At 35.8% G+C, this 23,988-nt stretch overlaps 1 protein-coding gene across 4 annotated transcripts in view; it reads left to right on the forward strand.

Annotated features, from left to right (window-relative positions):
- The window catches only part of LOC150097180 (RNA binding protein fox-1 homolog 2-like), a 678,934-nt gene that overhangs the window by 542,251 nt on the left and 112,695 nt on the right, over positions 1-23,988 (forward strand). For all 4 annotated transcript variants that reach the window (XM_090406839.1, XM_090406842.1, XM_090406843.1 and 1 more), the window contains one exon: positions 9,854-9,980. In XM_090406839.1, the coding sequence (XP_090262965.1) occupies positions 9,854-9,980 (127 nt within the window). The remainder of the gene's footprint in view (positions 1-9,853; positions 9,981-23,988) is intronic.

Raw genomic sequence — 23,988 nt, forward strand, 5'->3', positions numbered from 1 at the left:
TGTAAAATTACAAACCTTGGAAAAACATTTATTTCTCTCCATAATTCCCCTTCAACATTTATGTGCTTGTTCCATTATCTGTCTTTCAGAATCAGCAGCATATGCCTTTTATCTGTTATCTCAGCCAACTCCACACCTTATTTTCAACCTCCTGATCATCAGCAAAATGCTTGCCACCAAGGTGCTCTCTGACTAACTTTTTTGCATTGTCTAAATTATGTGACTAATATTAGAGATATTTTGTACTTTTTGTTAAATTATAGCAGATACTAGTATTTCTGCTATAACACAGTCTTTAGCCTTGACTAAGCTAATCTGCTGAGTTTAAGCACTTTATGTGAAATGCCATAGCAGTTGGAAAGAGAGAAATGCAGTGTGTGAAACGTTTTATGTTTAATATAATGATCTTCAAGTTGTTCTATTATTTAGGCCAGCACAACTAACTCAACTAGGTATATCATCTTCTACCACAAATTAGCACAAATTGACTTAATGCTGTTCAGAATTGCTTGTTTTTTCTGGCTTGTGTTACTACTTCTGGTAGTCATTAACAGCTCACTGACAAGAACTCATGCTGTCATTCTTGCTCACTGTAGATATGTGGATATCACTATGCTGAAAAACAAATACTTCCCTCACATAATTTGGTATCTTAATTCCATCACACTGTGGCAAGGTGTAAATATCTGGTTGGAAATAGCCTTGCTGGTGGCCAAGTGGAATATGATCTTACTCTCCAACTGAAAGCCTGAAGTAGCTTGAAAAAACACAGTGTTTGGTGTCTAGAGCAGGGAAACTGGGATTATCCTATCCCTGATTTTTTCCCCTACCACACACAGAACACTGCAATAAGCTTGCAGTGTTCTGTGTAAAAACTTATTTGGGTGCTTTTGAAGAAAGAATGTTTATGCCCATAAACTGGATCAGCCACTTCACTCCTGCCTTGTCACAATACCTAAAAATCTCATTTACTTATCATCATCATCATCATCACAAACCATGGGCTCACTGCCCATTAGTGTCCAATTGCCTCCTTCACTATCTTCTTCCACCTTTCTTTGTCCGGTGCACAGTGCTGCAGTTTCTGTAAACCCATTCCACACCAGTCTTTTATGTCATCTATCCATTCTCTGCATGGTCTACCTCTTCTCTTTACACTATCCATAATACCAAACACGAATGCCTTTATCTTCTGGTTCTCACTCATTCTGCAGATGTGTCCAAATAATTGCAGCTTTCATTGTATAATCTTCTGCATTAGATTCTCCTTTGGTTGTGTCTTCTGATAGAGCTCTCTTCATTTGTGATTTTCTGTACCCATCCTATTCTTAGAATCTTCCTGTAACAAGTTCTTTCAAATGCCAAAATTCTTTTTCTTGATTCCTTCTTTATTATCCACATAAAAAAAAATGCTTCTAGTACTCTTAGTTTTGTTTGCAGGCTGATCGCTTTACTTTTCCAGATGTTATCCATGGCCTCCAGATTTGTTCTTCTCTTTGCAATCCTGATCTTTATTTCTTTTTTACAGTCCAAATCATATGTAATTTTACTTCCCAAATAATGTATATTGTTCTACATTTTCGATATCAATTCCACCCACTTGTATCTTTTGTTTCATGTTCTTCTCAACAAATACCATTGTCTTTGTTTTTTCTAAGTTCATGAGAAGTCCAAATCTCTTCCCTTCCTTACTTAACAGTTTTAATTTTTTTTTGTAGTTCTCTTTCATCTTCTTCAGTAATAACAATGTCATCTGCAAATCTCAGATTGTTAATTCTCATTCCATGTACTGATATTCCTTTTCCATCTTCCTTCATTTTATCCATTGAATCTCTAAAAAAAGTGCTATGCAACATGTGCTTTCTTATGCCACTCACAAGCAGTGTTTTTTCCAAACATTAATCACTGTAACACCTTTTTTTTTTAATATATATATATATATATATATATATATACATATATATAAAAGTGGAAAATTAAAACACTACCACATTCACATGTCACTGTTAATAAAGGTGCTGGTATGCTGTTACATACCATTCCAAAAAAAGCACCTGTGTATGTGTGTATATATCAGTCCACTCACAACGTTGGTTATATATAACACATTTAATGCTTTAGATAGGCTAAGCATTAAATTTTGGAGCCCTGCTTTATTGAAAAGTCCAAACATAGAACTTTTTTTTGAAGTCACTTCTGCTTTCAGTAAGCAAGCTGGTGGTCTCAACCAGGAGCAAAAATATTGACCTCTAATAACTTTCACAAAATAGTCATACTATGGTGGGATTTGCACCCACAGTCTGTTGGTTAGAGAGTACAGATGCTGTCTGCTTGGCCTCCTAGGCTTACAAAATCTAACCTTTGATGTGTCTGGCTAGGACAGCCAAATTTTAGTTTAAGAAAAAGAAAAAAGCTTTGGAGATGAAGGTGCCATTTCTGGCTTCTAATAAGCAAGATGTAATAGTAGCATGTTTGTTTTCTAAAGCTTTGTTAAGATATTTAGATATTCGAGTGACACAAGTTGCCTAAACCCAAGTAATCTCATCCCAGAAACTTGAAGTTATTAAAACTTTGAGACACAGCTTGCACTATCTGCTTATTTGATAAAATTCTCTATCAAGAATTGCCTCACTTTTAGGATACAAATATGATACTATTCTGCACACTTTTGCAGAGATACGCACCATTCTTCACTGCAGATTTATGTATATACAGATCTTACAAATATTATAGATTGTATGTGTGTGTGTATGTATGTATGTATGCCTATATATATATATATATATATACCAAGTTCAGACCACCCTTATATATACAGGGTGTTCGGGATAAATTTGACATATTTATAATTAATTATATTTTTCCGTAAGTTACATGTATTAACACACACTTCACTTCATTTAAAAGTTTGGACCCTTCTTCATTCATATACAAGATGTCAGAAAGGATGGATAGCTGGAACCCACCTGAATCATGGAAGAGAATAACTTGTATCATGATGATTCGTGCCCGCCATCAAAATAAGGATATTACGACTGCTGCCCAATGCTCCCTGAATACAGTAAAAACAATCAGGCATGAACTAGAGACTTGCAATGGTGACTACGAGGATGTAGCAAGAAGAAAGATCCCTAGCAGACGATCTGATTGCGTTCGTACAGCAGAATTCCTCGCAAATCTGCAGGAACAGGTGTTGAAGAACCCTGGCATTGGAATTCGGGCTTTGTTCGTGGAGTTGCTAACTGTAGTCAAGCCCTGGATAACAAGGGTAGCCAATGGTAGGCCGTATGTATGGCAGCAGGATTCGGCCCCTTGCCACACCTCTGGGAAAAGTCAAAAATGGTTGTCTGAAAATTTCTACGACTTCACCAGTCCAAATGTTTGGCCTCCAAACTCCCCAGACCTTAACCCCATGGATTATTTTGTATGGGGCGCAGTTGAAAAAGACACCAATCGCACTTCCAGTAATACAAAAGCCCAGTTAATGGATAAAATTAAAACAGTTTTTGCGGCCCTTCCCAGGGAGACTGTAGCATCAGCTTGTTCGAGGTTCCGAAGCAGAATTGAAGCTGTGATCGATGCTAATGGTGGTTATTTTGAGTAAATCTTGTTGATAGTATTGTAATTAACTCTGCCTGTAATGTTTTTTTGTCAATTCATTAAATTTAATAGATACAAAGAAGATTTTCTTTTTCCTTACGAAACTGTCAAATTTATCCCGAACACCCTGTATATATAAGGGTGGTCTGAAAAGGTCTCAGCCTCGACCATAGATGGCAATATTATCGGCACAATTTTTTTTTGCTAAGTTGGTACATCTTTCGTAAGCATCCATGTGAATTTGCAAGTCATTCTATTAAGTGGTTTGTTTTGTATAGCTGTCTGAAGCAAAAATGTTGTCTGTATCCCTTGAAATGGATAAAATTGAGTATCGTGCAGTTATAAAATTCTTTGTAAAAGAAGGCTTGATGCAAAAAGAAATTCATTCGAAGTTCATAAAAGTTTATGGGCACTTTTCTCTTCTCCTTTGCTTTTGACAATTAAGAAATGGGCTGCTGAGTTTAAACATGGCTGTACCAGCCTTGAAGATGATACATGTGAAGGACGTCCAGAAAGTGTAACAACACCAAAAATCATTCATCAACTGCACAATATGGTATTGAATGACTGGTGAGTCAAAATGCATGCAATTGCTGAGACTATAGGCATTTCAAAAGAATGCGTAGGATATATTTTGCATGAAGAATTGCAAATGAAAAAGCTTTGCGCAAGATGGGTGCTGCGCTTGCTCATAGCAGATCAAAAACGCACTCACATGAAAATCTCTGAACAGTGCTTGGAGTGTTTTAACAAGAATAAAACTGATTTTGTGCATCGATGTATTACTATGAATGAGACTTGGATTCACCATTACACACCAGAATCCAAACCGCAGTCAAAACAGTGGACAGAAGCTGGTTGTTCAGCGGCAAAGAAGACAAAGTCGGTTCTATCAGCAGTAAAGGTCATCGTATGGATGTTTTGGGATGATAGAGTCATTTTGTTTATTAATTATCTTGAAAATGGCAAAACAATAACGGGGGTATATTATTCCAATCTTTTATCCTGACTAGACAAAAAAATTCGTGAAAAAAAGACCCAGTTTACAGAAGAAAAAATCATCTTTCATCAGGACAATGCATCTGCTCACAAAGGTGTTTTGGCAATGGGAAAATTAAGGGATCTGCACTATAAATTGTTGGAACATCTACCCTATTCCACAGATTTGCTCCTTCTGACTTCTATCTCTTCCCAAAACTAAAACTCTTTCTCGCTAGTCAGCTTTTTTCTTCGAATCGAGAGGTGATTGCAGCTGTAGAGGGATATTTTGTAGATCTTACTGAGAACCACTACAGGGATGGGATAATGGTGATGGAGAATCGCTGGAATAAATGTATTAGTCTTAAGGGAGATTATGATGAAAAATAAAAATAATTTTGGAAATAATAAATTCGTTTTTTCATTGTTAGGCTGAGAACTTTTCAGACCACCCTCGTGTGTGTGTGTGTGTGTGTGTGTGTGTGTGTGTGTGTGTGTGTGTGTGTGTGTGTGTGTGTGTGTGTGTGTGTGTGTGTGTGTGTGTGTGTGTGTGTGTGTACACATATATATGAAGTAAATACAAGCAGCAGATGTCTATGTACAGTATTTATACATACAAGACTAGCCCAGAATCCTTAACAATATCTTATAAGCCATAAAGGAAGATTTCTGTCTTTCATCTACTAAGGACTGCCTGCCACATTTGGCATATCCATAGTTCTGTGAAGCACTTCTGTAAAACTCAATTATAATGGCAGATGTATTGATGATCTTCCAGATGGACATTGGCAGATCTTCTAGATTGTTCATAAGAAGACATGTTACTAGTACAAGGAACTCTATATATACTGAGACTGAGAGGGGAAGAAGCTAGTCTTTAGAGGAGCAGATAAAAGCAGCTAACTTGATGTCAAGTTTGCAAGTATTGCAGAGATTATATAGTTTTTTAAATTCTGGATTTTTTTTTTTCTCTGAGGTACCCTAGATATAAGGATTAGTAATAGCATTATTGTAATATATATGTTGAGAATGGGGATGGGGAACTGTAGTGTGTGTGTGTGTGCGCGTGTGTGCGCGCGTGCATGGGGGGGGATGAACAAATATTTTCATTGTTTTTAGAATTGTAACATTAGATAAGAAAGTTTATATGTTGATAGTTAATGGATTTCTTCATTACTTTACAGCAGCGTTTTAAACTTTCTTATCTAATGTAAAGTCTTTTGATTCCATGAAGTACCCATATAAATAATTATTATTTATATCTGTTTCAATTAAATATTATTACTTCTCCCAAACTGCCTTTTGCCTGAGAGAGGGTATGCAAGTATCACTACTGGCATACTCCTTTTAAATTTTAGTGATACTTGCATACCCTCTCTCAGGCAAAAGGCAGTTTGGGAGAAGTAATAATATTTAATTGAAACAGATATAAATAATAATTATTTATATGGGTACTTCATGGAATCAAAAGACTCATTGCAAGAGACCCACTCTATCCATTATTACAATACCTATCTCATACATCTCCTTAAACTTATTCTCTGCTGGGACACTCAGAAACACCTCTGGCAATCCATTCATCACTCTCTCTAAGTAAAGAACCTAGTCTAAACACACCCCTACCAACCACACTCTCTTAGACAACTTCCAAGTGTGACCCCTTGTTTTCTCCCTACTCCTCATGTATTAAAAAATTTCTTTTGCATCAGTCTTATAGAATACCTTTAATACATATAAGTTTCCATCATATCCCCTCTCCTCTGCCTGTCAGTTAAACTCTGCAACCCACACACACACTTTCAGTCCATCCTCATAGTGTACATTCTATAGACCTGTCACACGCTTGGTCACTCATCTCTGATTGCTCTCCTCCATCCCTCGGTTTCCCAGAAACACAGGCAACGAAATCTGCACAGAGTAGCCAGCATGTGACCAAATCATAGCCTTATATAAAGAGAGATAACAACCTCCCCATCTTTACCTTCAGTGCATTCTTCAACACTCAAGCAATCATCTGAGCTATTTTGCCAACTCTTACAACATGTCCTATGTATCCCAAATTTCTATCCACCATCACCCCCAGATCCCTAGCCTCATCAATTTCCTGTGAACTAGAACCATCAGTATGATACAACGCATGTAATCTTTTCATCCCAAAGATATTATCTTACATTTTACAATATCAAATTGACAACCATCGTCCTTTTCCCACACTTCCAATTCATTTAAATAATTCTGCAAGATATCTATCATAATGAATTATAAAATCATATAATGCTTTTATAATTCATTATAAAATTTTATAATTCTTTATAAAAGATATTCATTTTTTAACATTGCAATAAATTACAAACATGTGAGACATATTTTAGTTATATGAATTCAGTATACCTACAGTAGGAACAAAAAGTATGATATTTAAATTTCAAGTAGTCAAAAAAAGTTTAATGAAATGAATATAATGTTTCTGTTGGGAAAAGTTAGTTTGGTGAAATCTAGTTCTATATTTGGGATTTTAAAAAATATCAATTTAGAGGAGAGTTTTGACTGCATGGTTCAAACTGTTTGAATTTACACTTTTAATGGAAACTGTTCAAACCAGATGGATTGAACACAACTGCCATTAACCAAACCCATCCCTTAATGGACTTAACTCGATACATTTCTTTTAAAAGTTTGTTTAGATATTTATTTATGGAAAAATTAATTATAGAATAGACCTGCAGTTACCTATGGTACAGTGACAAATATAAAAAAAAAAAAAAAAACTACTTGTACCCTTAAAAGACTTTTCTCATACCTCAGGAATATGCATACCACACTTTGAGAAACACTTAGAGCAATACAAAGTAATTTCATTAAGAAATTAATTTGGGAAAGATTTTTTGGCCTTCTGTTTCATCCAGTAGGATAGGATAAAACTGTCAAACAACATTCATTCCATTTCTTTGACAATAATATTTCCTTTTCATGAATAATTACGAACTTTTACAGAGCTTGCACTGTGAATATAATCACAAATTTTTTTGTTTGTCTTTTAAAATTGTAGCAACTGTTGAAAGACTTGACATTATAAACATAAGTTGAAGCTACTACTTTACTATTTTTAGATTGCTTAATTGTGTCCAGTTTAGTTTCTACTGAAATCGATAAAAAAAAATTTTGCCACTTTAGCATTTTCATAATCATTAACTCTCCATTTGGTTTCTATATCTCAAGATTAATATATTCATAACTGTATATTCACGTATATCATGCATTCTTTTATTGACCATGAAATACATGCACACTGCTAATGTGTGGAATATTCAATATGGCATAGAAAGGAAAAGGAATTAATTAGCAAAATATTGGTGAACTTCAAGCAACATAAATGATTCACAAGCATGAGGTTCTGTGTTCTCTACATGAATTTGAAGTTGCATTTCATTAGCCCATGCAATATTTGTAAATACAAATTTTCTTATCTTGAAAGTTCATAGCAGAGGTTTGCCTCTAATGGATTATTCTTTGATAAGTCATATACTTGGAGAATTTCAACCAGCTTCCCCTCTTTCATATCATGATTTAAGCATTATGCCTCTTCACATGCCATGTACTTCTTCACATTTTTTTGGACTTCCTCCTGGTTTGCCTTGTAGAGTAGTAGCAACAAGATTATTTATTAGCAGTCTTGGAAGCCTCTTGAAGTATTGCACTTAGATTTGGTTCAGTATATTGTCTAGTGTATAGTCAACAGAATGACTGTTTTAAAGCTCTACTACTCTCAGAAATAACTTTGGTATCTCCATGTTGACTGCACTATATATGTTTCCTTAAAGAAGCAAAATCAGAATGTATATACCATTGCATTGATACTGACCATAAAATGAACTAGATGTGTGTGGCAGGAGGGGAAGGGGTGCAGAGCTTCTTCTATCTGCATCGCTACCATTCTAAGAAATTTTTTTATAAATTCTTTTCATTCCTTTGAAATATCCAAATCTGAAAGGAATGACTGCATACCCTTCTCCAGATTTTGGCAGCCTGTTACCCTTAAACCAAGTACTATTTTTAATGCCAAATTCATTATGGTATCCTTTCCTTTCCAGCTCTGCCAGTTCTTCCTAGTCCTGGCATTCTTAACTTTTTTTTTTTCTGTTATTTTATTTTTCCTTATAAGTTTACATTTTTTTGATCACTTAAAGGTTTTTTATTACTTTTATTATTTTATTAAATTTTATTAGTGAACTAATAAAATAAGTAAGCTAGACTACTTCAGCTCTTTAGATACAATTTTTGGTAAATTAAATTTGGAAGTAGATAATAAGCACAGCTGGTATGATGGGAAGCCAGCTGAATAAATTTCAATGGATTAACTCCCCAACCGGCCACGACATCTATTGACGTCGAGCTAAATCTGGATACGAAGCTGTACGCCCCGTTGAATAACATGGATACAAAGTGCAATTTGGTGTCACTATTTCATCCACATTGGCCGGTAGGGAGAGAAAAATTAAGAGAAAAATTAGCCAAAAACTAAACTAGCAATAAACAAGACGTTGTTCAAACAATTTTAACTAATGAATCTGAGGACTGGATTATAAATAAAACACTTGATAAAAAAACTAGGGACTGCAGAAGTTTTGAGAAAAAATAGGGGTGAACAGATGGTAGAATCATATTAAAAATGAAGATTTTGAAAAGGAACTTGACATTATTTGGCATTCAAGGATGTATAAACAGAGCTACTCTAAGGTTGTATGATCACTAAAATAGAATGAGAGAGGAAAGACTAGCAAAATAGGTATTTGGTGCCAAGATTACAGGAAAAAGACCTAGAGGATAACCAAGATCTAGGTTGATTGATGCAGTTAATTGTCTCAGAAGACTGAAATATTAAATAACCTTATTGGACAAATACTGGATTAATTTGGAATAGGGTTGTTAATAGGAAGCTAATAATAGTGCAAACTTAATCACATAGCATAATATCCTGTACAACCCCCTGAGTGTGCATATTGGGAATTTGATAATGATTTTGAATATTCCTAATCATTACCGTATTGCTAGTTTGTTATATTGCTTCACTTTACTTTGATATAATCAGTTTGGTCTATAGGAATGTGTGATATCCACAGGATATCCTTGTTTGTAAATTATTTTATTAAATCATTGTTAATTTATTTTACAATAATTCTACCTTGATTTAGTAGGTTGTGGATTTAAAAATTTGGTGGTGTTGCAAAGCATAAATAAATAATATTTATTAGTATGCATTTATGCTTATTTGCAGTTGCTGCCCTACGTGGTGTTGCTATACAACGAGGTCGAGCACGAGGAGCCTTTGCCACTGCCTTTGCTAGACATCCTTCTCCACTCACTGCAGCTGCAGCAGCCACTGCTCTACATGGTTACACACCGTAAGTTTTGAGAATTTTTTTTGTAAATCATTTTTCTATGTGCATCCAACTCCTATCATAGTTAACTTATAAGAACCAAACGAATAATTTGTTATAGGAAAATGTTTGCTGTATAGCAAATTATCTTTGTTATTAGAAATAGCATTGATGCTGTAGAGCTTAAGTCAGAACATTTTGGGTTCATTATAGCAGGGGGAGTTCAGTATAACTGTGTTTGCTAGTGAGAATTGATGACTGTAGATATTTCTACTCTCAGTAATGTTTAAAAATAGGCAGTAACTTATTGAATTCTGATAAGGTATCATGAATGAATGGCTACTGTTTGAAGCTTTCCTCGGAAGTCAGAGGTTTATAAATCTTCGCTAAATAAGTTGAGCACATATTTCAAGTAAAGTGCATTGCTTAGCAAAAGGGTAAGAAATACTGAATGAAAAGAGATTAAGAAAATCTGAAATTATTAATTGCCATTCATCATTTTATAAATGATAGAGTTTGATATATATAGAAATAGTCACTTGGAAGAAGTGGGAACACATGATGTGTTGCAGAATCCAGTAGAGTTGGGAGAGAATAATGAGAGCTATAGAAACACTATATTTCATTCCAAATGCCAGGAGTATTTGGAATAAAAGAAATTAATTGGTGGTGGTACTGATATCCTCAGCTTGTCCAAAGATTATTGGGATCAATGAAGTTGATAGAAGATGATATGTTGACAGGAATAGAAGTAGCAGGGTATAGCATTTTTTGGCAGAATAGGAAGGGCAAACATGGTGGTGGAGTACTACTTATAAGTGATGAGTTGTGTCCTCTTAGAGTGGAGGATTTGGAGGGCAATGGTACTAATAGTTTTGAGAGCATATGGTGTGAGGTGCAGGTATGCAGGACAGGATATTTAGTGTTGTTATAAGCCAGGGAGCATAGAAGACAAAGAACAGGATGTTTAGGTTGTTGAGTTTGGTGAGTGTGTAAAGAATGATCATTATGGGAGATTTTAACTCCAACAGTATAAATTGGGAAGGTGAAACTGCAAATGGAATGGAATTTCTTCAATTCTTGAGGGACAAATATCTTAGGCAACATGTAGTGGAAAGAACACGATGTTCAAGAATTTTGGATTTGGCCATAGCATCAGAGGATCTAATTGTAACTGAGATGGCATCCCTGCTCCTGGTTTTAGAGAGTGACCATGTGCCTTTAACACAGAGGATAAGCAGACATGCAAGAGTATCAAGGAAAAAAGAATTAATGTTAAATTATAAGGGAGGTGATTATAATGATATCTTAGAAATCAGCTTGGGACAGTTCCAACAATGGAGGAATTGGAAGGGTGAGGTATCATCAGTGCATAGGAACTAGTGAAGAAATATTTATCAGCAGGAATTGCAAGATGTATACCTCAAGTGAAAAAGAGAACACAATTTGGTATAAAGTGGATGACAAACTATCAGACGGTAACTACAGGTGAAAAAACATCTCATCATGCCAAAGTGCATCACTTTACACTTACTAACATTAAACTGAAAATCATTTTCATTTGCCCAAATTTCCAGCCTATTCAAAATCATTTTATAAGTTGGATATCAGTAGCATCCCTGATTACCATGCCTATCTTTGCATCATCAGCACACAATTACACATCTCCTGTTAGATCCTTCCTAATGTAATTAATGTATAGATTGAACAATAATGACCCAAGGACTGAACCCTGAGGTACACACTGGTCACCTTAAATCTGGCAGATTCACACCCACCATATACAGTAATCCCTCTATTAATGCGCCTAATGTGTTCTTTAAAACAAGCGCATTAATCAAAAACGCACTAATCAAATATAATAACCTATGGGAAAAGGCATAATTCGTTCCTCAGATTTCTTTTTTGACCCTTAATTTTTTTATAAACAAATTAGGGTATGTCTCAGGGCCTAGTTAAAGGAAAACCATAAAGCTGAAGGACAATAAAACATATTCAGAATATAAATTTATTATTCTGCTTCTTAACAAAGAATTCAGCTAATGTATCTTGGCAGGCATTCTGTTTCTTATTTTCATACAACTGACGGTATGGTCCTGTTGCATCTTCTGCAAATTTTACTGCTTCTCTCTTTATCAAGGTCAGCCTCTAAGCATTGCTGCTTAGAGGCTGACCTTGTAATTTGTTGTTCAATTTGTTTCTGTGAAATCTCTTTGGACTTGTCCGTGATTAAATTTTCTTCATATTCTTCAGGATCTTCCTGCTGTGCATCTGAATTTAGCAGGTCGGAATCACTCAATTTCTCAGAATGAGATTTAATTGACTTAAATTCATTTGAAAAGCCTCTAAAATTATTTGCACAATGTGGAAGAATGTGCTTCCAAACGGCTTGCATATTGCTCGCAGTAATTTCATTCGACTTTGCGACTGAGAAACCAGGCTGAGATTTCTCCGATTTGGCCAGAAAAGTCCTGGAAGGCATTCACTTCCAAAAAGGCCAGTTTCATCAACATTAAATATTTATTAGTCAAAATAGCCCCTTTTGTCCACGATTTTCTTCAAAATCTCTGGATAATTTGCGGCCATTTCCTTATCTGCACTTGCAGCTTTGCCTGTGATTAGAACACTATGTAGGCTATTTCTCCTTATGAAACGTTCAAACCAACCAGCACTAGCGTGGAATTCTTCTTTTCCATCATTGATAGCCCTTTCTTTCAAGGATGCAAAGAGACGTAATGCTTTTGATTTAATAAGGTCAGTGGATCCATTTTTGGTTACAATCTTCGATCCATGTAGAAAGATGTCTCTCTAATTCAATGATTATAATACTTTGATTTCGAGTGATGCATGATGAATTTGAAGCAACCTTACCTTTCTCTATGTATTCAGCAGTTTTGCTTAAAATTTTTTTTATAGTTGATTCACCCATTTTTGTGTTCTTGTCCTATCTTTGCTCTGGGCTTGCCTTGTTCATTTTCTTTATTATTTCAAGTTTTTCTTCCAATGAGATTACTTTTCGAATCATTTTCACACTTCCACATTTTTCATCACATCATGATGAAAGATTGGGAAAATACTTTAAAATAAAAAAATGGAAGGAAAACAATTGCAAAGGAGGCACGAGATATGATCATCAAAATGCTATGTAATTAGCAGACGACATTAATTTAAGCGTTAAATTTGGAACATGGTGTAGACAGAAATAATGTAGTATGCCATTAAAAATAACTTTGTAACATTAAAAATAACTTTGTAAAATGTTTTAAATTGGTAGCTAAATTATTTCATCCTTGTGATTTTTTAAAATAGTTAGCCATAAAATATGTATAGATAGAAAAATTTTTTAAATTTTTATATAGGTGCACTAATTGAATTTTATAGGTGCATTAATTACGCATTAATCGAGGGATTGCTGTATCACTTTTTGATATTTATCTGTCAACTATCCACTGATCCAAGTCAAGAGTTTATATTCCAATCCCATGCTCTCCAGTTTATGCAACAACCTTTCGTGTGGTAGCCTATCAAATGCCTTAGCAAAATCCAACATTATCATAGTGTATCCATTCCCTTTATGCAACTCGACCATAACATTATTATAAAATATGAGCAAATTGCTGAAACTTGACCTTCCTTTAGTAAGGTCACTTCCCCTAGACCTACTCCAGGTCAGTCTAGGGGAAGTGGCTGGTCTTTGATGGAGCGAATAAGGGATGCCAATTTCTTATATGGTTTGTAACAGGAAGTCAGGTCATATTTTTTTAAGATTTTGGTTAAATGTTACTCCTTCCATAGCTTGTTTGTCTGCCTATTTCTTATTGTGAGTTCTTACCAACTTCTCTAAAATATTCACTACCACATCAGAGATACCAATAAGTCAGTAGTTATCACTAAAAACACACGTACTAACTACAGTAACGACTATTTAATTCGTAAATATTTCATCCGAAGTATCTTGGGACATCTTCAGTACGGTAGTTCAAACAATACTAGGAATAACATACAGTTAGGGCGAATGATTACAATGGAATCTCAATATGTGTGCAGTAACGTGTTATAGAAGTAAATTAGCTTGTTAATTAGCTCCGACATTGTCTCCTACAAAGAAACAGTAGAATTATTAACTCAAAAATTTTCTTCTGATGTAGTTGAATTATTCAAATTTGTTATTACATCTGGTTACTTCACCTGGAAAGGTCAAATTTACAAGCAAGGAAAAGAAACAGCAGTGGGATCTTCTTTATCACCAAACTTAGCAAACCTATTTCTGGAACACCTTGAAGAAAAAATATTCACTTTTGAACCCAAACCAAAAATTTGGTTACGAGTGGTTAGCGTATTTGCTCCCCAGCCAAAAGGCTGAGGGTTCGAATCCCACCGTAGGCATGGATGTTTGTAATTGTCTGTGGAAATACTAGTGGTGGTGGTGGTCAGCGATAAATGGTGTTGGTGTAGTTGCAATCAGTTGGTAGATTGTGAGTGGTGGAGATGGAGTTGTAGAGTAGATGCCCTCCCTCAATGAGTTTTTGGACTCCCTAAAGGTGACAAATAATAATAATAATATGTCGACAACGTATTTGCAGTCTGGAATCATCCCGACCAGGGATTACAACTGTTTCTAGATAAAATAAACCTTCTTCACCCTCACATCAACTTTACGCTAGAAAAAGAATCTCCACAGGGTATCTCTTTTCTGGATTTACACATTCAAAGAAAAGAAGACGGTTCCATCGCCACGTCAGTCTTTTGCAAGCCTACATTTTCAGGTCGCTACATTCACAATTCTTCCTCATCATCCATCTCAGAAATTTGGCATCATTAAATCACTAGTTTCCAGAGCACACAAATTCTGCTCCTCTGAAGATTCTCTAAACCAAGAACTAGAAATAATCAAAAATACAGCCATACTAAATGGATATAATCTTAAAACAACTCAAAAAATCATCAATCACTTTCCCACACATTAACCCAGACAACAAGAAGTCCATAGGATTCCAATACCTTACGTCAAAGGCATCTCCGAACGTCTTTCAAAAATTATGAAGAAATACAATTTTGCCACTACTTACAAACCTATCAACCAAATCTATAACTTGTTACCTTCTCCTAAGGACAAACTCTCACCTCTGATGTTACCTGGTGTTTATGAGATCCCATGCTCCTGCAAATTGTCTTACTTTGGTCAGACAGGTAGGTCTGTTCAGAAAATGCATCTCGGAACATTAAGACCACATTCGTCTTTTCAAACTGCAGAAATCTATTCTCTCCCAACACGGAGTTGAAAATCCAAACCATAGGATCCATTGAGAGAAGTTGAAACTTTTACACAGATCTTTATATAAATATGAACGTTTATATAAAGAATGTGCTGAAGCCCTACTACTACACAGACCAAATTTAAACTGCAACGCCGTTCTTACTATTCCTAAAGCATGGGAAATTGTCATACAAAATTGTGTAAAATAATCTTTATATATATATATATTTTTTTTTCAGTTATATTTAATTTACTTCTATAACAAGTTACTGCAAGCATATTGAGATTCTGTTGTAATCATGCACCCTAACTGTATGTTATTCCTAGTATTGTTGGAACTACTGTACTGATGATGTCCCAAGATACTTGGGATGAAATATTTACGAATTAAATTAGTCATTACTGTGGTTAGTACATGTGTTTTTAGTGATGAATTCACCGCAGGTTTTGTTATATAAAAAGTCAGTAGTTAGGTACATCAGTTTTTGCACCTCCCTTGTACAACGAAACTGTCATACATTCCTTCCATTCCTGTGGTATCACTCCTGAGCTGAGACTCAAGTTATAGAAATATGTGAAGGCCCAGCCTAGCAGTAGCACTGTGTACCATGTTACATACACTTAGTTGATATATCTTAGCAAAGTGAACATTCATTACTATTAAATTATTTCAGGAAATTGCAACGTATACTAGAATATTAATTAAAAGAAACTTTAATCAATACTTCGTATATTTTGGCAATGTCACATCGCCATCTTCATGGGAACATAAAACTATGACACATGCACGTAGGTACTAACAACGAGCAAATGAGGCAGAAGAGAGAAACTAATGTTGTTCCTAGAGTCCTAAAAGTGCCCCCTAGCAGGATATATTGGGTTGTCTTGGCTGTTGGGCTGATGTTCTCATGATGCAAACTTCCCAAATTTGGGGCAGTCTCATGCACACAAATTTGTTGAGATTTGGAAAGTTTTTTAGAGGTTGATTTCATGAACAGTCTTTCATATTTCAATTTGCTGCAGTGTAGTAAAGTGACTTTCTTCCATTGTATTCTGTGTCAGGTATCCAGAGCATGGTCAACAAGCCCAGGGTGGTGTATTGGTGAAACCGGATGTAGTCTTTGTGTTCTGATATCCTGACATTAGCTGTCCTATCTATTTGGCCATAGTAAGTTGTCCTATCTATTTGGCCATAGACAGTTTACAGCTGCAAGGGACCTGGTATGCTCCAGGTAGGTCTAGGGGAAGTGGCTGGTCTTTGGTGCAGCAAATAAGGGATGCCAATTTCTTTGTAATCAATATGGTTTGTAACAGGAAATCGGGTCATATTTTTTTAAGATTTCGGTTAACTTTTAGTTCAGGGGTTAGGCATTCTCATCTGAACAGATTAATTTTGCCCTGTTATATATATAGGGTTTTAATAACCCCATGTTGTGAAGGGGAGTGAGATTGTTGGTGAATGTATCTGCCTGTATGGGTTTGGCTTTCTGTAAACAGAGAAAGCCAAGGATCCATCAAGCTGGCAAGTAACTAGAGTGTCTAGGAAAGGGAAACTGTTGTTTTCTTCTTTTTCCAAGGTGTACTGGATTCTGGGGTGTTGGTTGCTTAAGTGTGTTAAGAAGGTGTGGAGTGTATCTGAGCCATGCGTCCAAATAGCAAATACATCATCAGTGTAGCGTAACCAAACAGTGGGTTTTTGTGGGGCTGAGTTTAAGGCTTTTTCTTCAAAAATCTGCATAAAGAAGTTGGCCAGGGGTGGGATTGATGAACCCATGGCTGTCCCCGCTATCCATTTGTAGAATTTTCCTTGCCAAACGAAATAGCTTGAGTTCATTGTTTCTAATGAACCCATTAGGAACAAAATGGTATACCCATTACACTCTATTCCAGTTACAGTATCTGATAACAATCTTAGGCCACATCACATTCAATAAAGCAATGCACTCAAACCCTTTGTTTTTGATGCTCCTGGCATTTGTGTATACACATAACAAATTACCACCTAGCCTATTCTTATAATTAGATATGCAGTCTATTTGGGCTTGTTGTAGAACTTTCTCTTTTCCCCTCCGCAGACATACTCAAAAGGTCTGAACTCAAAGCACATTTTTCTACCCCCTTTGCCAGATACATAACCATGTTCAAAGCCATTCATATTTTTATCACATTTGCATACCATAACTAAACTTTTGCACACAGTTTTTCATTCCTCCATTGATGATCTAGTTTCCCTCACTGTCTGCATTAGTGAGGGGGAACTAGTTTTTTCCAGGCTCTTTATGCCAAATGAATTCAAATCATTAATTTATATTTAATCTGTATGTGATCTTTCCTCTTTCCATTCTATGTTTCTCATAGTTGAAGTCCCCATAATAATTACACAGTATATGCTTATGCTCATACATATCATCAACATCTTCCCTTGCATCCCCTGGTATGTTTCAACCAGGGGATGCAACAACTGACTATATATTTTATTTTGATAGCCTCCATCTCTTACCAAATAGTCTCAGATGCACTGCCTTCTATATCTATGTCCTCCTGCTGATCTTCTCTATCCTTTTTTTGGATGCAATTCATCTGTCATCAGCAGTGATGGTCAGCCTATAGAATCCCCACTGATGGGTGAAGGATTCTTGTATGTGGGGAGGATTGAGTCTCCTTCCATGGTGACCCATCCCATCTTGGGAGAGTATATATGCATGTGCAAATTAATGAAGCAATCACAAACAACATAAAAATAAAACCTGGTTCTTGTTGGAGATCTGAACAGTAGCATGGAGAATCCTGCCCATCCCTTCAATAGTTCTATTTTCCATGATTTTAAACACTTTCTCCAGTCTAACTTCAAATTTGTAAGATATCATAGTGTGTGTGTTTGCAAACTAAGAATAACTATAAGATGCTATATTTGAGAAATGGCGATCAAGGAAAGAAGGGAGTAGTTACAGTATTCAACATTAAAGAGGAAGATAAACTTGAATGGTAAGCAATTTCAAGTAAAGTGATATGCAAAATTGGATAATAAGACTTTGCTTGTTACCTCAGAAGTTTTTTTATGAAGGAAAAAGAGAAATTGTTTGACTCATTAGAGAGGATAGTTAACATAAAAATACCCAACTCTCAGATCCATAAGTTGAAATTGGTTTGAACACTGTTTTATATACAGCTAATTTAGTGTTTTGAGTAATTTCTCTCTTATTCCATATAAATTTATTCAGCTGACTTGCTACCATACCCACTTTGTTGATTCTGTTGTCTATTTCCATATTCATCAAATTCCTGCCATATACCCTCAAGGGGTGTACAGGATATGATAGTACTACATGAAAAATTTACATCATTACTAACTTCCTATCTACAATTTTCCTCCAAATTAGTCTGTTACTTGTCAACTCCAACGTTATCAGATCTTATATTTCTATCGTCTAAGGCACTTTGTACCGTATCAATCCACCTATATCTTGATCTTCCTCTGGGTCGTTTTCCTGCCAACCTGGAAAAGAACACTTGTTTTGCTAATCTTTCCTCGCCCATTCTATTTAAGTGACCATACCACCTTAGATTAGCTCTGCCAATACATTCCTGAATGCTGAATGTCAAGTTCTTTCCTAATATCCTCGTTTTTAATATGATATTGCCATTGATGCCATCTGTTCATGCCTCTATTCTTTCTCAGGACTCTCATATCTGCAGTCTCTAGTCTTTGGTCAAGTATTTTACTTCTGACCCAGCTCTCAGATCCATAAGTTAAAACTGGTTTGAACACTGTCTTGTATACAGCTAATTTAGTGTTCCGACTAATTTCTCTCTTATTGCATATGAATTTATTCAATATGCAGTAAGAGAGAAATAGTTCCTACCATATCAGCTTTGTTGATTCTGTTGTCTATTTCTATATTTAATTTACCTTCTTCACTAAATATCGTGCCTAAGTAGCTGAAATGTTTTACTTGTTCCACAGTTTCTCCATTCACAACACAGTTGACATTTTCATTGATTCTGCCTATTTTCATTGTCTTTGTCTTTTTATTGCTGACCTTCATACCATATCTATTACAACAGTTATTCAATTTAGTCAGTGAATCTTGCAGACTTGTAGCGGATTTATTTAGAAGTATAACATTGTCTGCATAAAGCAAAGAGCTGACATTAACATCTCCAATTCATTATCTATATGATCCATATAGATAATGAATAACAGAGGGGATAATGTACATCCTTGTCTCACATCAGATTTAACATTAAACCATCTTCCTGTACTTCCTTCAATTCTAACTGCTGACTTACAACGCAAATAAAGACTAAGTATTGCTTGATATAATGCCCCATTGACACCATATAACTGTAGAGTATTGAAAAGCTACTCTCTTGGCACCTTGTCATATGCCTTTTCCAAATCGACAAAACTTAAATACAGATCTTTGTTATTATTATTATTATTATTCAGGCCTCCATGGAGTCGAAAGACTCATCGTGGGAGGTCCTTCCTAAGAACATAAAGTCTGTCAAGACTCATCGAGGGGAGATCCCCCCCTAAGAAACACAAATTCTATCATACCACTCCTTAAACCCATTGACCGTTCTCGCTCTCACCACTCCATCGGGCAATGCATTCCATCCTCCACGCAAAGAAACCACCCCTCACCCTCTTGCTCACAATTTCCTTTCGTAACTTCCAGGGATGGCCTCTTGTCATTACTCATTCCCGCTGTTCAACCAAGCGAAAGAACTCCCCAGTGTCAACCCTGTAACCACCTCTCAACAGTTTAAAAGTCTCAATCATATCACCTCTCCTTCTTCTATCCACCAAACTCTGCAGTACACATTCCCTCAGCCGATCCTCGTAACTATCCTTGTTATATTCCTATGATTTCTCCATTATTTGTCATAAAGTGAATATATGATCCTGACAGCCTCTATTTGACCTGAACCCAGCTTGTTCTTCACCAAGCTTTTCTTCACAATTCTTCTCAACCGTTTCTCAAGTATACTTGCATATATCTTACCACGAACACTCGGTAGGGAAATACCTCTGTAATTCTCACATTCAGTTTTATTTCCCTTTTTATATAGGGGTACTATGAGAGCTCTACTCCAATCATCTGGAATTCGTTCCTCTGTCCAGGCATTCTGAACTATGCAATGCAGCTACTGTAAGACTTTTATACCACCATACTTCAGCATTTCTGGTCGAATATCATCTACTCCTGCTGCCTTTCCACATTTCAAGCCTTTGATGGCTTTTTCTACTTCAAGTATGGATATGTATTCCTGACTGCATGCCTGATCAGTGTTTTTTACCACTGTGCTGTCATCACTGCTTGTTTCTTTTAGTAGTTTCTCAAAGTAATTACTCCATACTTCAAAGATATCTTATTTTCCCGTTTTCGTGTCACCTTTATCATCTGTAACTCCTTTTACAGCACTCTTTCCTCCATTCCTAAGCTTCTTCAACAACCTCCAGAATATTTTGCCATCTTGATATTTATTTTCTATGTTTTTGCCAAAGGTCTCCCATGACTTTTGTTTAGCTAGTTTTACACATTGTTTAGCTTTCTTAAACAATGTGTAAAATTTGTCTCTGTATTCTCTAAAAGCACAAGCTGACTTATTTGCCAGGAACTTTTGATATGCTTTCTTCTTTTCCTTCACTGTCTCTTTAACTTCCCATGTCTACCATGGAGTTCTAATTTTTCTATCCTTGCAGACAACTTCACCACATGCCTCTCTAGCTGAATCAGTCAGGGTTTTCTTCAAGTCTTGCCACTGAATCTCCAAGGTTTGGTTCCTTTTCTCAAACGCTTTCATTTTTTCTTCAATAATCTTTGTGTATTTTAGTCTACAGTTCACATCTGAGAGCTGCTCACTTTTATTCGCTTTAAAACCTTCTTACATGTTATTCTTTTCAATATGAAATTCAATTTTATCCTGCTCAAGACTAAACAGTGATCACTTCCAATTTCAAATCCTCTGTACACTCTGGTGTCCTGCACCAGGGAGAAAAAAATCACTATCAACAATAACTTAGTTTGGAAGAATGACGATACCTTGCGCCTTTCAATTAGAAAAAGGCCCAAGTTCCAGTCTCGTCATGATGGGAGGATCTTTATATGGACTTTTTCAATCGAAGGTGAGTTAGCCGATCTCATACGGAGGTAGTGGGTTTTTTCTCCCGGAAACTCGGGTTTTTCATCCCGCATACAGACAAATCGGCCCTACAGAACACACGCAATTTACAGTCAAAAAATACTAGCTGTGGTTGTGATGGGCTGTAGATGGCGCTGATGTAGATAATTAGATGAGGTTCGGTGTACAGGTGGAAATGGAGAGTTGTACAATAGGTGTCCTCCCGCGATGAGTCTTCAGACTCCTTGGAAGTGTCATGAAAATAATAATAATAATAATAGTCAATGAGACTTTTCTTATTCCTTGCCTCTTCTCTCCATGTGAATTTGTGCACATTTTTATGTTGAAACATGGTGTTAATAATAACTAGTCCATGTCCTGAGCAGAAAATCAACAAATATTTGCCATTATTATTATCTTTGCTCTTTTCTCCAAATTTTCCCAAAATATTTTTGTGTCTGACAATTATTTCCTACTCTGCTATTTAGATTTCCAACAAGGACCAACTTTTCCTTTTTCATTGTGTCAGTTGCTTTTTCGAAAGACTCAAAAAATTCCTCCACTTCTACCTTAGTAGAACCTTCTGTGGGACTATAGGCACAAATAAGTCTCATTGTCCAGTTCCCCATTCTCATATTTGCCCACATTACTCTACTTGAGACTGCTTGCTATTCAAGAAGATTAGCCTCATATTTTGTGTTGAATACTATGGCTATTCCTTATTTTCCTTGATTGTCACTGCCTGAATATAACATTTTGTATTTATTGCTCAGAAAGATCTCACCAGTTTTTGTCTGTTTTGTTTCAGTCACCCCTATTATGTCGATCTGGTACTTATCTAATTCCTCAGCTAGCTCCATTTCTTTGCCATTCAGGCTTCTTATGTTGATAGTACTGATCTTTAACTCTGGTGATGTTGAGTTGGGGTTTGTTTTGAGATTTGTTCCAGTAGCTGACTTTTCGCTGTTCGCCCTGGTTCCCTGGCGAAAACAACGGGGGCCTTGTTTAACCGAACGACTCTCCAGTCGGCATGAAATTTGTCATGTTGCACCATCATTTTGTATTTTGGTTTAACCAATAAGCATACCATTTGGTTGGCTAAATCCCAAATTGTTAGCCCATCCTCGTTCGTTCAGTATCCAGGTAGATACCCAACAGGGTGCACCACGAGAAGGTGAGGATTGGACATTAGGTCAGAAGCCCTGGTCGATTCTCCGCATTCCTTTAAAGGCTATGTTGAGGTCTCCTCTCAGTTATACAGCTTTGATCCTTACCATCTTCATTAAAAATTGTGCCTAAATAACTGAAATGCTTTACTTGTTCTGTAGGTTCTCCATTCATAATGCAGTTGATATTTTCAATGCTTCTGCCTATTTTCATTATCTTTGTCCTGTTATTTGCTGACCTTCATACCATAGTCTGCCTGGTTGGCAGAGTGGTTAGCATATCTGGAAATGGTGATCAGTAGAAATAATAGATATGTGAAAATAGTAGTAGTGGTTGGCAGTAGATGGCGTTGATGTAGTTGCCATTCGTTGTAGTTGATGGATTGAGTGAAGACAGAAAGATGTAGAGTAGGTGCCCTCCCTCGATGAGTCTTTGGACTCCCTGGTGGATTCATGTAATAATAATAATATCTATTACAACAGTTATTCAATTTAGTCAAGGAATCTTGGAGACTTGCCATGGATTTATTTAGAAGTATAACATAATCCACATAAAGCAGAGAGCTGAGATTAACATCTCCAATTTTGTATATCAGGTTTAATACCACTTTCCTTCATAATATGAAATCTTGGAATCTAAGTGGCAAATGTTGAAGAAATTGCTGAAGAAAAACTTTATCAGATGGCTTTCAGCCAAGAAGCCATCTGATAAAGTTTTTGCAAGGATAGAAAAATCAGTGGACTCAAGAAGTTAAATAGATAGCCCTTGAAAAGAAGAAATTCCATTAAAAGTTATTTTCAAGTAATTCAGCAGGTAGCCTCGGAGAAAAATGTAAGAAAACTATGTGTGACAGTAGTTAAAAAATTAAAATCATAGGAATTAATTGAAAATAATACAGGAAATAATATCATGAAAGTAAAAAAAAAGAAAAGTCTACCTTAGTATTTCCCAAACTAAACATAACAGTTAACTTGTTTTTTCAGTATAATGTTTTGCAGTCAGTTCATGTATGTATACACACATATGTAGTTCAGCAATTTAAATAAATTAATAGCCAGTTGAATGTACCTTCCACAATAAGTCTGCCGACTCCACGGAGGGTGTAATAATAATAAATGTCTGATATCTGTCAAGGCAGTGAAACTGCCTTTGTTAAATTTGAATAACAGTAGTTACACATTTCTATTGTTTAATTTTATTTTGTGTTATTGTTTATAGTTTGATTTTTTCCATATTTGAATTTTTATATTTTCTGGCACTGTGTTGAGGTCCAAACTTTGGAAAATGTTCTAAAGACTGTTGCCATAGATAAGAAATAGGGGAAAGGTAGTGTAGAGGGAATCAGAGATAATAAAGGTAACAAAAAACTGGAGGTAAAAATCTTCTACAAGTCTGTAGTAAATATTTTGCAAGTTTGTTAAATCAGATTAGTATTGGCAAAAAATATTAAAGAGGATGCAGTCAGGAGTAGATATCAGT

Source organism: Typopeltis vanoorti, chromosome 17, assembly GCF_054136105.1.
Source record: "Typopeltis vanoorti isolate ZY-2024b chromosome 17, IOZ_Tvanoo_1.0, whole genome shotgun sequence".
In the NCBI taxonomy this organism is placed as follows: domain Eukaryota; kingdom Metazoa; phylum Arthropoda; class Arachnida; order Uropygi; family Thelyphonidae; genus Typopeltis; species Typopeltis vanoorti.